The sequence below is a fragment of the Cannabis sativa genome, chromosome 4, assembly GCF_029168945.1.
Source record: "Cannabis sativa cultivar Pink pepper isolate KNU-18-1 chromosome 4, ASM2916894v1, whole genome shotgun sequence".
Classification (NCBI taxonomy): domain Eukaryota; kingdom Viridiplantae; phylum Streptophyta; class Magnoliopsida; order Rosales; family Cannabaceae; genus Cannabis; species Cannabis sativa.
Genome location: NC_083604.1, coordinates 48,018,834 through 48,034,447, shown reverse-complemented (window position 1 = coordinate 48,034,447; position 15,614 = coordinate 48,018,834). Strand labels below are relative to the sequence as shown.

Sequence of the window (15,614 nt, the reverse complement as noted above, 5' to 3'; positions counted from 1 at the left end):
AATCTTATACGACTAGGTGGGAAGGAAGGATAATTCTAAGATTTCTCAATGTTTCTCTCTTTACAAATGACCATTTTCTTTTTTTCGTAATCATTGTAACTTGTAGAAATTCAAAATGGAACACTAAGAGAAAGGTTAGCCATACAAACAAGATATAATGAATATAGAAATAGGTAACAGTTAACTTGTTAAATAACACAGCAATACCAAAAAAAAAAGAGGGATTCCTTCATATTATGCCTAGGTCATGACAGTTGATTCCATACCAGACTTTATGACATGTGGTGTCACGTGGTTGTACTTACACACAAGATGAAGATAGAGAGGACCAATTTCTAATTTAATGTCAGCATATAGCATCTTACAGCAATGGGATATACAAGGTCCTTTATGGTAATAAGCAATAATGCAAATAAACAAACAAACAAACAGTCCCAACCACTCGAATCAACTAATATAGTAAAGAAGAGGAAGACAAAAGGAATAAGAATAGACATACATCTCTAGCTCCAGTTGGTCAAGCCTAATTTGTCAGCAAGGTTGTACATTACTAGTTGATCCCACACAGGGCCAAACAGGTGCGTTCCTCCAATTGAAAATGTGAGGGCCCATGAAGAGAGAAGGGTTGTAAACACTGTGAACCCAATTGCAGATCTCACAACATCTACAAAAGCGATTAAATGTTAGACCGACTAGCAATGCTCAATGGAAGAAATCTTCTTTTGATACATAACTAGCTGCGCCACACAGATGGACTTCATGCTCATGGGATCAATCCAAAGTACTAACACTGAAACAGAGTGAATTAACTAAACAGTCAATTCGTCATCTAATATTGTGACATTCAAAATCCTAAATCACATGTTCCCATAAAAAATAGGAAATTGAAAAACATTATCAACCAAAAAAAAAAAAATAACTAGTAATATGTACTTTATAGCGATGACAATTTGAAGTAAAAGCGACCTACCGAGGATCAACTTTTACTTCTTCAACTTCTATACTTTGTTAAAAGACATTTGTGCCATGTAGGTTCAAAATGCATAGCACAGTAAGGGTAAGCAATACATGCAGAACTGTTTCTAGCTCCCCATTGAAGCAGAATCAGTAGAAAAACACAGAGCAAAATCCCAGATTACAGTAAATATCAGGTTAGGACTACAAACAAACCATAATCCAAGGATATTACAAACTCTCTTATTCCTGTAAATTTGAAAGTTCACTACTATCAAAATAAGCATCTGAAAATTGACCTTAAAATGAATTGAAATGACAAACTTCTAAAACACCATCAAAGAATGAGGAATGGCATGTCTTCTTTTTTTAAAAAAAAAAAAAATATATATATATATATCTTTATATATTAAAAGTGCCTATCTAACGGCATTTCTTGGTTTAACAGAATATACTTAAAAATAAAAGAATATTCTGTTAAATTTAACGATTAGGTTTGATCTCCCGTTAAAAAATAAACCCAATAATTAAACCCAAAAAATTAAACAATCTTTTAAATAAACAATCTTTTAAATATTAATAATCTCTTTTTAAATTAAAAAAATCATCTTAGCCACATATTACTCTAACAAACCTATCTTGGGAGAATATTAATAATTTTTTTATTTATTTTTTAAAAAAGAAAAATATAGATAACATATTTAGAAAAGATAATATAAAAGAAGATTGATTGTGTTGGCTTAGAGATTTTTGGGCTTGGGCTTAAAAAAATAATAATAAAAAAAAAAAATGGGCTGTAATTAGTATTTACCTTATATGTTTGTGCTTATTTTTAGTTTTATTTTTAATTTTACCACCAAGAGGAGAAGGTTGAAAAATATTAGAATATGAAAGTCTATAAATATATAGTTGTGTAGCTATTATTAGATATGAAATGAGATAATAGAACTTTTTTCAATTAGAAGATTAATGTACATTTTACTATTAATAACATACATTATTATAACACAACTATATTTTACTTACTAAATATACTGACACATATTTTATTTTTATAAAACAAATCGTTCAAATAATTATACTATTTTAATTATTAATTCAAATAAAAAACTAAAATATTAAATAAAACTAACACTACGTGGCACGTAACAATCACCTAGTATATATATATATATATATATAAAACACTAATTGTATTAGTAATGAAGAGAATAATTTAAGTTACAGTGTGTACAAAAATCATACCACCCAATTCAAAAAATAAAAAATCATATCACCCAAAGAACAGAGAAAAGTAAAAAACGCAAAATAAACGTTCCTAGTAACAAACGTATGGCTGGCAGCAGTGCTACCAATATGTATGCGTAGCTATAACATTTTCCAAAAGACATTGCTGGCAGATTGGAATACAAAAATGTACTACCTATAAAACTAACAAAAAACAGGAAAATATGTATAACATTTTCCAAAAAACGAAACAAAATAAACAGGTTACAAATTACACTTCCAATTCCAAACAGGATCTATACTAAATATCTTTCCACTCTTTTTCAAACAATCACACAGCCACCCAGACTCTGATCTTCTCCCACAACATCTGTCCAGATTCTTCTTTATCGCAAAAAAAATTCTCTTATTTCACTCCAGCCACAAAGCCCAGAATTCAGCCACGGTCACCACCTTCCATAGCAGCTGCCTTCTTTTATCACCTTCTATAAACATGGACAGAATATCTATGCCTTGAGAAGGTATAACCCATTCCATGCCAAATTCCTTCAGGACTTTAAAACATAGCTCCAGGGAGAAACAGCAATGAAAAAATAAATTATAAGCACTTTCTCCATTAGATTTGCACAACACACACCACCCTGGAGAAGGGGCGTAATAAGGTCTTCTTTTATGCCAAACCTCATTGACATTTATACAATTTAAAGACAGAAACCGAATAAAAATCTTCTGATAGGCCTTGATATTAGTCTCAAAAGTATAATTGATAAGGATTATGGTAGCTGAGTTGTCAGATCTTTAGTGGCTGTGATGAAATGTTTTTGAGTGAGCTCTCCTAATAGTCCTAAGGTGTTAGTTAAAAATCAGTTGGGAGTGAGTTAGCATAAAGGGGCTGATTAATTGTAAAGATTTAAGAATTGATTTGTACAAAGAGAGTAAAACTTACTCAGGGAGATATCCAAGTATCTCGAAAAGCTTGGAAATTTAAAAATTCTTTTGTGATGTCAATGAAGAGCCGATACTCTAAATCTTTTGAAAATTGAATTGGTACTCTATGTATAAAATGGTATAAGAGTAGACGACTGGGAGGGCAGAACCAAAGAAACCAGAGAAAAATGACCATGAAAATTCTGAAGAACTGCAGGAATTGGAAGAAATGGTCAGCGTCAAGTTCAGAGCTGTTAGGGATACTGAAATAGAATAATTCAATTAAATTGGTACTAAAGTGTAACAATTCGAAAGATACTGAAATTTTCAGTAAGGTTTCTGTCCTTACCATTTTTTCTAATTTTTTTTGGTAAATGAACTTTAATCTTCCTCTCGGGCCAAGAGGGATGGGGCGACATCCAATCCAATCTAATTGAACTGATCCAATCCAATCCAATTACAATTGGATTAGATGCTAAAAGCTGGATTCTAATTGGATTGGATCGGTTATTGGATGTCAATCTCAAAATTCAATTAAAAACCGATCCAATCAAATTACATTTATATATGTTAAAAATTTATTTATATTTACTTATATAATAAACAATATAATATATACTAATTATATTTTTATTGAATTTTTTTTTTGTGTGTGTTGAATTTGTAACACTTGGTTGTTTTGTAAATTTATTTTCATGATGTTTTGTTCTATTTTATTACTTAGAAATGTTATTTTAATTATTTGAAACTTTTAGTTACATTACATTGTAACGATGGTATGTTTATTGAGTATTAAACTTAAATAAAGGGAGATATTTAATTTTTACATATTTTTCTTTATATTTTTATGTTAATACTAAAATTTAGGTGTGTAATTAGATATCCAATTAAAAAATCGATCCAATCCAATTAGTAATTGCATCAGATTGGATTGGATTTTGAAGTTTAATTGGATTGGATCAGATAATGACTTTTCAAATCTAATTACTAATTGGATTGGATCGGATGCCCACTCCTAGCCAAGAGTGTGGCTATAATAAGCAATAGGCTCAGACCCTTGCATGAGCACGGCACCAAGACCATAACCGGAGGCATCAGTTTCCACAATGAAATGCTGGGAAGGCATAGCTAGAACGGGCACAGTGCACGTGGCGTGCTTCAACTCTTGAAAAGCCTTATCAGCCTCTTCATTCCATCCAAAGTTTGTCGTTTTTGAGTTGTTCCGTGAGAGGCCAAGCATTTTGCGGATACCCAGCCACAAACCTACGGTAATAACCAGTCAAACCCAAGAATCTTCTTAGCTCTCAGATGTTGCGAAGGGACCTACCCAATTCTTCATGGCAGCCACTTTAATAGTGTTTGCCCTTGCCTGAAATAATATGTCCCAAAAAGGCCAGCTGCCTTTGACCAAATTCACACTTATTTTTATTGGCAAAAGGTTGATGTTGTTGAAGTACTTCAGCGCAATAGAGAGATTTTCCCCATGGTCAGCCTCGTTTTAACTGAAAATCAGTATATCATCAAAAATGCCAGCTTTAACCTCCTTAAATGTGACTGAAAAATGTCATTCATCAACGATTAGAAAGTAGCGAAGCATTGGGGAGGTCGGACAACATAACTAGAAACTCATTGGTGAGGCTGGAGGGCATAACTAGAAACTCATAGTGCCCATCATGCAATCAAATCTTGGCAGATCCTCCTCCCGTACCCTTATTTGGTGATACCCCAACTTAAGATCAAGCTTAGAAAACACTTGGGCTCCATGGAGTTCATCAAGCAACTCATCTATTGACTTAACATGAATTTAATCGACGTTGTGGGACTTCATGAGTGGCGTTTCTCGCCGACCCACTCCCTTCTTTTTGTTTTTCAAGAAGCGAACTCATCATTTCTTTCATCTCCAGGAGTTCTTCCTGGAATCGTTGCATATCGTTCTAGATAGAGCCAACTTCCCCACGAACAGACCCTAGTTCATCCCACACGGCCACAATTCTTGAATCCACCGTTTCCTCCATATTCAACAACTCCCCTAATTTTTCTTAATCTGACTTTCCTGGTTTCTTGGGCATCTTGACCTATCCCAGTCGACCTGCTCTAATACCATAAATGATACACACCAGCACAAAGGGACAGAAGAGAAAAAAAAATGAAGAAGATGAGCTATATTGATTGTCAAAGACTTACAGTAACAATTTCCTAGCTTTTCAAGTCAGCCAGGTAACTCCCAAGTCTCTCAACTCTCTTCACAATGCTTTTCATAAAAGAATACAAATGAATCATCTCCTATATTTATACAAACAAACTCACAAGTCACAACTAAAAACAATTAATCCCTAAGTGTTATCATTAGAATAAGTGTTGTCAATAATTCTAACTGCCACATCAACACTTGCCTTATGCCTCTTAGTGTAAGTCTTAAGTGGTGGTGTATCAGAATCCAACTGCAAATTAGCTCACTTCAAATTTGATAAGGAAGCACACCCTTTGAGTTTTTTTTAAATATCAAGGCAAGATATTGAAGGAACAATTCGAAATAGACTATTTAACACTCACCTTGAAGACAAGGTGAAAGTTTGAGCGATGGGTAATGATAATTCTATATAATATCATTCACACCCAAACTCTCAAAAGCTGATTTACAAAGAACATTTCAATACTATCCCCCAACCAAACTCTCCTATCCTCTAGCATTCCACATAGATTAACATTGTACAATCCCAAAAATAATTCTATCACATCTAGGAGCTCTCTGTCACTGGGATTTCTGGCAAAATGTAGATCCCAGTCCTTGTTCCATCATCTTTCAAAAAAAAAATCCACTATATACCTATTTTTCTTACTAAAAAGTCTGGCTAAGCTTGGAAATGCGCATTTAAATGACATGTTTCCTAACTAAGCATCATCCCAAAACCGTATCTCTTGACCATTTTCCATTTTGAACTTCACCATTTCCAAAACTCGTCTTACACAGAGGTGGCACTTTTCCAAGGGCAACGAGCAGTCATCCTTTTACACCTCTATTTACTTCCCATTTACCTTCTCTCAGCCCAAATTTTCTTTTCTTTTGACAACCTGACTTTTATACCATAGGGAACTTTGGTCCTTTGGGAATCTCCATAATCACTTCACTAAAAGTGACTTGTTTCTCACAAATTGCCTATCCCAAGCCCTCCTTTACATTTCGATCTACACACCATTTCCCAAGCTACCAAATGACAACTTCCTCCATCTAAGTCACCTCCCTCTCAAAAAGTGTCACACATCAGCTTTTTTCAAACACTAAAAGACCAACCTTGGTACCTTGAACAAATGACGTAATAGATCGATAACGAGGTTAAAACGGATTCAATGAAGGTAAGCCTCCCTTCTCTAGATAGATAAGTGTGTTTCCAAACATCCAATCCTTTCGAAACTTTAGCCATAATAGGTTCCCAGAAACTAACATTCCTTGGGTTGTCACCAAAAGGCATTCCCAAATATTTCAAACCACAAACGCATCACTATCCTAGAAGCTTCAATTTGCACCCAGCCATCGTCTACATTTTATTCATATTAATTTCAGAAAAAACAGTAAGCTGGCTTAGTTTAACTCCTTCCTTATAGACATGCAACCTTAGTTCAACATCTAAGTTGGATTTACTTCTCAACGATCAAAAGTCCTTGAAGTCTTCTAGCTTCAGTAGATTTGCTATTTAAACATGTCCAAAATTACAAACAAACAAAAAGAACAGTGAAATAAACTAAATCAAGTCAAGCTAAAGTTACATTCAGACTATCACTCATTTCTTTATCAACCAATCTCTCTGAGCTTATAATAGGACTTCACTAAACAAATTTCAGTCTATAGATAGCATTCTTCATCGTTTCTCCTTGTACATTAAGCATTCTTTCAAGAATAACCAAAATAACCTTCCGTTGTCAAATTAAAAACTCAATCTCTTTCATATCCACCATTCTAAGTACTAAATTAAATTCAAGAATATCTCATAATGATATTAACATACCTCGTAAATAAGTTCCTAACTTGATACAATCATACCTCTCATGGTATCTACACTATAGCTGCTCTAAAACACCTGGCTATGGTCTCACAAATTTACAGTGATAGAACAAAAAAACTACACAGAGCTCATATCTCGTACTAAAGCCAATAAATAAACCAAAATAACAGAACTCAAACCATGAAAACAGACGAGCATTGTGCCACTGAGGTTGCTAATATAAATTAAAACTATACATATTCTTAAAATGAAGTTGTTTAAGCAAACACTCTTTAAACTTAGCAATAGACTGTCTCCAACAAAACGCAGAAAGTAAAATAAAATGGTAGTGAGCAAAACACAATTACCACCAATAACAGAATAAGGACAGAAATCGAGGAACCTGATCGTAAAATTTCTCAACTATCAAATTAACACTGCTTATTTATTTCATCACATTCAACAAAAAGAGTACAAATTTAAAACGTAAATCAAAATTAAAGAAATGAGATAGAGAGAGGGAGAGGGATACTGGGGCATACAGTGGTAAATGCGAGGGAAGGAGCGAGAATGACGCAGAACAGGCCAGAAGTAGAAGCAGTTGACCGCCCAAAGCAAGGGAAGAAGAAGGAAGCCGAATTTGTAGAATCTGCGGGCATAATTCATTGAGTCTTCCTCTGAGAGTCCGAGTGGGCCGTCTATGGTTGGCCACACCGGAGAAGAAGAAGATATTGAATTGGCATTACGGATAGGTGTAGGGCTGGGGTTAGGGTTGGGGTTAGGGTTAGGGTTCTCGGAATTGGTTTGTGATGCCTCCATGTCCATGAAAACGAACACTGCGAACCTTCAACGACGATATTTGGTAACTGAAGCGCTTGCAAATGGCGAGAAGGTCGGTAACGGATCTTGTATTAAACGACCATGTTTAAGTCGTCTCTTTCAATTTTTTTTTAAGGCTAAGTAGCTTTTTTTTTTCTAAAATTTTCACGTACCAAATTATTTCTTTAAATTTTTCACTGAGTTCAAAAAAAATTTCGAATTATTGTATAAATTTCATTTCAAGTCTACTAATAAATGTCTAATGTGGATTAAAGTTCAAATAATACAATTTAGTACATGTTAAAATTTAAATGACACACTTTAGTACATGAATAATCGTCACATTAATAAAATTTAACATAGGACAAAAATTGATACGTGTCAAAGTTGGTAGGAGAAAACCTCATAATTAACCTTTTAAAATTGTAGTATCATCATTTTTTATATGAGCCAAATTAATAGGCGCATGAGCTATGCTATTGGTTTTGCAGAAATAAAAGATAAACAAAGATAAGTGATAATATGGCAATATTTATAATTAATAAATAACCAAAAGAAAAATTAGACTCACTTTAGCAAAGTAATGGATGTGAGGCAATTCGACTCTGTAATTAGTTGTTGGAAACCCAAACAGATGGCCAAAGTCATAGACAAACCAAATTAGATCACCTTGGCCAGCACGGGTTCGAGATAAGCTTCCAAACAACGAATCACCGACACCAAAGTCGCTCCATTTCAGTCCTTGAACATTGCACCCAATCCAAATTTAAACTCAAGCTTCAGTATTGTTGCATTGCTATTTAGCTTCATTGTATCAGTTAGCGAAAGATGCCATTGATATCGTGACGAACATGCTTCCAAGACGGACCAAGAGAAGCATTAACAAGTTGGTAATTGTTCCAATAATTATCTCACCACTCAACCGCCATAACATTGGGCATATCATAATCCTCATGGACTAACTTATTACGTCTAAACAACACCGGCGAAGCCAAAATCACAAAAACTCTACCTCATTTCGTTGCAACCCTCTAACAATCTATTTAATACTTGTAGGGACTTTATCAATAATTTTAAAAGTAACCTCCATCTGAATAGAATCAAGAGAGCTACGACTCTACCATGCATGAAAGGAGGACTCATTCATGAAAATACACAACAAACGCTTGCAAAAGATCGACATCCCATGACGAATAAGATTACACAAGTTAGGGGATAAGGCTTAAATTTGTACATGTCTTTAATTGAATCTTATATACATAATTATAGTTTTAATTATAGAATTATTGTAGTTGAAAATATTTAATTTAATTTAATTTTGTATTATTTTTTTAGATATAAGCAAAGGGATGGAAATCAAGTTTCCATCCCAAACAGCAAAAACTAAATAATTTCTTACAGAGAGAAATAGAGAATAACGTGAAGAGAATAGAGGTCTTTTGTATTATTATTGTATATTTCATATACAAGAGAAAGGTGTATATATAGACCTTAATACTTACAAGATTCTAGCAACCAAAAGTTCAACTCAGCTTAGACTAACAACTAACATGTAACAACCTCTAACTAATAATCGTTTTAGTCACAGCTATCATTCATTTTCTCAATATGCCCCTTCAAGTTGTACGGGAAGTATTCCAATGAAAGCTTGTTGTACAAAAAATTAAACTTTAGAAAAGTTAAAGCCTTGGTAAATATGTCAGCTGGTCGTTCCTCAATTGGAATATAGGACACATCAATCTTGCTCTGCAAAACTAATTCTCTAACAAAGTGAACATCAACCTCAATGTGTTTTGTTTAGGAGTGAAAGACAAAATTAGAGGCTAGCATTTGAGCACTTTGATTATCACAACAGATTACAGGTTTGTTGAACAAATTGATTTCTAGTTCATGTAGTACAGAAGTAATCCACACAACTTCTGTAGCAGTCGTAGAAATGGCCATATACTCGCTTTCAATACTAGAGCGAGATACAGCGCTTTGTTTTTGAGAACTCCATAAAATTAGATTGCCGCCAAACTTGACATAAAAAACTAGTTACAGATTTTTTATCTTGAATATCACACACCCAATTAACATCTGAGAACCCCCTCAAGGATAAGAAAAGATGCAGGTTTGAAGATAAGACCTCTATTAAGGGTGCCCTTAATGTATCTCAACACTCTTTTTAAGGCGTACCAATGAGCAACAGTTGGTGATTGCATGAACTGACTTAGTTTATTTGCTGCAAAGGATAGGTCTGGCCTTGTGAGAGTGAGATAATGCAGAGAACCAATGGTGCTTCTATAAAGAGTAGGATTAGCAAATGGTTCACTATTGGAAGTGTACAATTTGTGACCAAGGCTGATAGGGGTTGTACAAGAATTGGATTTCAACATATTTGTTCTTTGTAGAATATCCATATCATATTTGGATTGACAGAGGTGAATATTAGAATCATTTTGGTGGGCTTCAAAACCAAGAAAGTAACTAACCTAGCCAACAGTTCTCAAGGAAACTTGCTATGGATATGAGAAATAACTTGGTGCACATCCTGTGGTTGAGCACCAGTCACAAGGATGTCATTTACATACACGAGAACTAGTATGAGATGACCCCTTATTATGTTTGAAGAAGAGGGAGTTCTCTGAGATAGAGATTTTAAAAATCCTAGGATAATAATGCTTGCTTCAACTTGTCATACCAGGCTCTTGCAGCTTGTTTAACCTCATACAATGCTTTCCTCAATTTACACACATGATTGGGATATATGGGGTCTTCAAAGCCTTTTGAATGAAACATGTAAACTGTTTATTTCAATTTACTATTCAAGAATGCATTATCAAAATCTATTTGCTGAATTTCCCAGCCAAAGATCACAACAAAAGTAAACATAAGCTGAATGGTGGAAGCTTTTACTACTGGACTGAAGGTGTCGAAGTAGTCAATACTAGGGTTTGTTGAAACCCTTTTACCACTAATTGTGTCTTGAATCTATTAATAGTACCATCAGTATTGAGTTTTTATTTGTAAACCCACTTGTTTTGAACCATAGTCATGCCATCAACATAAGAAACCATAGTCCAAGTTTTGTTTCTAACGAGAGCTACTCATTCAGTATCCATAACTGCCCTCCATTTGGGATGTGCTAAAGCTTGTTGCAAGATAAGAGGTTCTATATGTTGGGTTTTATGCCCTAAATAAAATTCTTTACAATCTGATTAGTAATCAATATAAGAAATTTGAAGTGATTTATGTTTGCATGAATTTTACATGCTAATGGTTTAATATGTTTATTTCATTCACACACACAAAATCAGTTAAATCCAGATCATATATTTATTCACAATTACAGTATCGTCAACACAGTGGAATGTGATTATGATCATATGACTCAAAAGACTATGTGCCTGTTTCATCAGTGTTTTGGATTTACACTAATGTGATAATCAGCGATGATGTGTACTTACACTTGGAGTAAGTGTTATGTTCTTTCCAGAACATTAGTAAAGTATACTAGTTTCGAATGTATGGAGTATACATTGGACTGAACCGATATTGCAACTAAGTTAAGATATTACAAACTTACCGTTATATATCTTTCCAAGTCAATATCAGTAGTTGATCTTAAGATTAAAAGAATCTAAATCCTAATATGCTTAGGCTCAACTCATGAGTGTTATTCATGTTCTTTGATTTATTAGTTAAGCCTACTTTTGGGTCAGGGTGATACGTATATTTTGGGAACATGATAGTATGATTGAGTGGGAGTGCTGAACATAAATATGGAATCTATAGCTTCTACTGGTGTATAGAAGTCAAGTGATGATTCCCTTCGAGCTTAGCAAATAGAAGTAAATGGATGAGCTCTTGTTTAACTGACTAATTATTAGATCATTAAACACCATTTACAGGTAGCTAAGTGTTTTAAGGGGCAAAATACATTGAGGGGTGAGAACAGTAAAGAAATCGCATCTCGATGTAGATCATCTATATAGAGGATCTTTAAATCACAATAAGATTATAACAATGGTTAAATGAGATAGCATATTGATATCGTGGAACATATAATATGCTCTATATAAGTCTGAGAGTGCAATTCTAAGTTCTAAGAGTAGATTCAACGAAGAATTAATAAGTAGGAATTTACTTGGTAAATTTGGTTCACTTATTGGAAGCTCAGCATATAGATCCATGGCCCCCATTCTAGTTGAGAACATTCTGCTTGTAAGACTCATTAATTGATTCGTGATTGATCAATTATAATTCTAAAGTTAGACTATGTCTAATTTTATGAATTTTCACTAAGCAGGGGCGAAATTGTAAAGAAAAAATATTCTAGGTTTATTTATTTATTAATGGACTTTATATGTCTAGTTAATAATTAAGTTAAATGACAATATTATTTAATAATCTATTTTAGTTATTAAATAATTAGTTTTCGCATTTAAATGGTTAGAATTGGAAAGTTGGCGTTTTTAAGAAAATAGAAATAAAATTTGTTAAAACTGCAAAATCAAGTGGGGCCCATTATCACACTATGGCCGGCCACTAATTGTGGAAATTCAAATTGATATTTTTATTATTTTAATGCCAAATAATTCCTAACCTAAACCTAGTAGTTGCCTATAAATAGAAAGTGATGGCTCAGTCAAATAACAAGTTTTCATAACATCTTCTGACAGAAATTTCTCTCTTCAAAAAAACTGAGCCTTCCTTATTCTCTATACCTTGGCCGAAACCCTCTTCTCTTTTCTCTTCCTAAAATTTCGAACCTTAGTGAAAGAGTAAGTGCCCACACACAGCAAGCAGTAACTCAATCATAGATTAGAAGACTGTGAAGGATCAAACTCAAAGAGAAGGACATTCGGGCTCAGATCTTAATTATACTCTGCGACAGAAAGGATACAAGGGTTAGAGATCTGAGTGGAAGGAGATATTAATTCCGCTGCATCAATGTAAGGTTTTCTTAACTTTATATGTGTTTATTTTATCGTTTTAGAAAGTTCATATTTAAGGTGTTAAACAACATACTTGTGAGTAGATCTAAGATCCTGGTAAAAAATAAAGTTCCAACAACTAGCATCAGAGCCATGATAATTGATTTGCTTGCAAGAAATTTGGACTTTAAAACGATTATTTGTTATTTGGATGGTTTCATGTTGTATTGAGTGTTATATGATTATTGACTGACGTTTGTGAATTTTCGTGAAAAATAATTGAAATTTTGTTTCTGGAATTATTTTTATTGGATAGTATGGAAGAAATTAAGCAAGTTACTTTTTTACAGAACTCAATTTCGATTTAATTTGAATTAGTTATGATTTTTCGAAGATTCAAAAAAAAAGATAAGGTTGTTGTGCATCCTCACGCGCGCGAGGAACCGAGTACACCTCGGTCACACGCGTGTTCGGACAGGATTTTGTCCGAGCAACGCGCGCGGATGTCTGCAGACACCCCATTCCGCGCGCGGATATGCTGCAGATTCCCACTCCCGCAGAGGTTTCTCGACCAGCAACTCTGTGAGCGCACGCGGACAGGTATGCAACGCATACCGTCCGTACAGCTCACAATTTTTTTCGTTTTTCTTCGTTTTTTCATGCTTTTTCATGGATTTATGTTCCGATTTTTTGTGTAGTTTTGTATTTATATATTTACTATTCCTAATTCAATTCTAATTATCATAATTAATTTATTTAATATTTTTTTTATTTTAATTAATGATATTAGTGTAATTTGAATTTGAAATTAGTAAATATCTATCTTTTTTGCTTAATTATCTATCTTTTTTGCTTAATTATCTATCTTATTTTTAAATTTGATTATATCTTATCTTATTTTTAAATTTAAGGTCAGATATTAAATTTTTTAAATTAATTTTTTTTTTAAATAATTTGACCTTATTTAAATTTAAAATAAGATAACTATAATCATGTAATTTTAAATAGATGTAAGATATTTTGCTAACTTTTAAATTTTATTATTTTATTTATTTAAATTAAATTTAAAATCTGAAAAAGATATTTAATTTATCTTTTTTTAATTTATATTTAATTTTTATTTATAAAATAACATTTAATTTTTAAAAGTAGTTAGCAAATTTTGAAATGATATTTAAGTTAGTTGAAACCTAATTTTTTAAAATTGTAGGTTTAATTTTAAATATTTATTTTTAATAATTTTGAAATTAAATTATTTTTTTATTTTTCGAAAAATAAATTAATATTTTTTTATTATTTATTTTATTTTTTCGAAAAATTAAATATTAATTCTATTTATTTATTTAATTATTTTATTTTCGAAATTTATTTATTTAAAATTAAATAAATCCTACTTCCAACTATCCAGCTAACCTTGTTGCAGGAGTATGTGGTTTTAGCTTGTGTGTAAGTTTTCAAAACCTATTATTACTTGATTGCAAATAGCCATGGTTAACTTGTTGACAGATCCAATGATCTGATTTTAACTCATGGCTCCCTTGGTCAAGTTAATAATTTGTAACAGGTAAATTTTACAATCTTCTTTCATCTGTGTATGACCTAGCAACATGATAGGATCCATCCAAGTGTGTGCCTGTGTGAGCCTATGTGTTTATTTTATTATATAGATGCATATAGGTTGTTGCTAAATAAAATGTCACACCATGATAGATTTTATTTAGGTCCATTTAGTTCTTGGACCTATTCAATTAATAACAGTTATTTATTTTAAGGTTAAATTCCTCTCTTTTGGGCCTTGTGTGAGAGTTGGGAGCCATAGAAGTGGGTACGACATACTGAACCCAGCACCCCCTCACATGAACTACCCCAATTGTGAAGGCCCATTTGCCTGATTTGAAAAACTGTACTAGGTTAATTATATTAGTTTGACCTAATAAAATTGAATTAGCAACATAATTAACTTTTAAAATATATGAAATTTATTTTCATTTTAATATTTTAAAGTTAATTTTAAGAAAAATACTTTTAGTTTTAGATATTATTTCTAGACAAACTATTTGTATTTTTCTTGTATTTAATTAAATAAAGAATTTTAACTAACTAGATTCTTTCTCGAGCTTATTTAATTAAATATTCTTATTTAAGTTATAAATTAGTTGTATCAACTGATTTTTCATATCTAACTTAAATTTGAATATTTTATTTAAATTTTAAATTAAGTTGAGGAATCCTATGCATTAGTTATTAAAGATTCTTAAGATATTTTTTAAGTTAGTTTTAAACTTAAAATAGAATATTTTTTAAATTAAGTGGTTACAACTTAATCTTTGATATTTAGTTAAATCTAAATTTGAAATTATTTAAGTTTTAGATTTTTTCTATATAACTTAAATTAGATATTTTTCAAATTTTTGTTGAAAAGATACTTAGTCAAATAAGATATTTTCTAGATAGTTATTTCTAGACTACTTATTATTTCTAATATTTAAATAGGAAAATATTATACATTGTGAAATTAATTATTTAAATAATTAATTTTGGTACAATTTTATTTAAGTATATTTTTCCGTTTGGAATTATTTTACCAGGATCTTAGATCTACTCACAAGTATGTTTATTAACACCCTAAATATGAACTTTCTAAAACGAGGAAATAAACACGTATAAAGTTTAAGAAACCTTACATTGGGTGCAGTGGAATTAAATGACTCCTTCCGTTCAGATCTCTAACCCTTGTATCCTTTCTGTAGCAGAGTATTATCAAGATCTGAACCTGGATCTCTTTCTC

At 32.3% G+C, this 15,614-nt stretch overlaps 1 protein-coding gene across 2 annotated transcripts; it reads right to left on the bottom strand.

The window, feature by feature from the left end:
• Positions 1 to 204: 204 nt before the first annotated feature.
• Positions 205 to 8,119, bottom strand: LOC115714842 (probable gamma-secretase subunit PEN-2). Of its 2 annotated transcripts, none has more exons than XM_030643604.2 (2): positions 7,631 to 8,119; positions 205 to 664 (listed from the first exon to the last, which is right to left on the bottom strand). In XM_030643604.2, the coding sequence occupies exons 1-2, from the start codon at positions 7,911 to 7,913 to the stop codon at positions 504 to 506; spliced, it is 444 nt and encodes a 147-aa protein (XP_030499464.1). In that variant the 5' UTR covers positions 7,914 to 8,119; the 3' UTR covers positions 205 to 503. The 2 variants fall into 2 exon arrangements, with proteins under 2 accessions (XP_030499464.1, XP_030499468.1); XM_030643608.2 differs by having other exon boundaries at positions 205 to 790; positions 7,631 to 8,117.
• Positions 8,120 to 15,614: the final 7,495 nt, after the last annotated feature.

Coding starts and splice junctions, on each gene's coding strand:
- LOC115714842 (XM_030643604.2), bottom strand. CDS start 7,913: ATGGACATGGAGGCATCACAAACCAATTCCGAGAACCCTAACCCTAAC. Junction 665..7,630: donor CTTCCCTCGCATTTACCACT/GTATGCCCCAGT, acceptor TCGCTTTTGTAG/ATGTTGTGAGATCTGCAATT.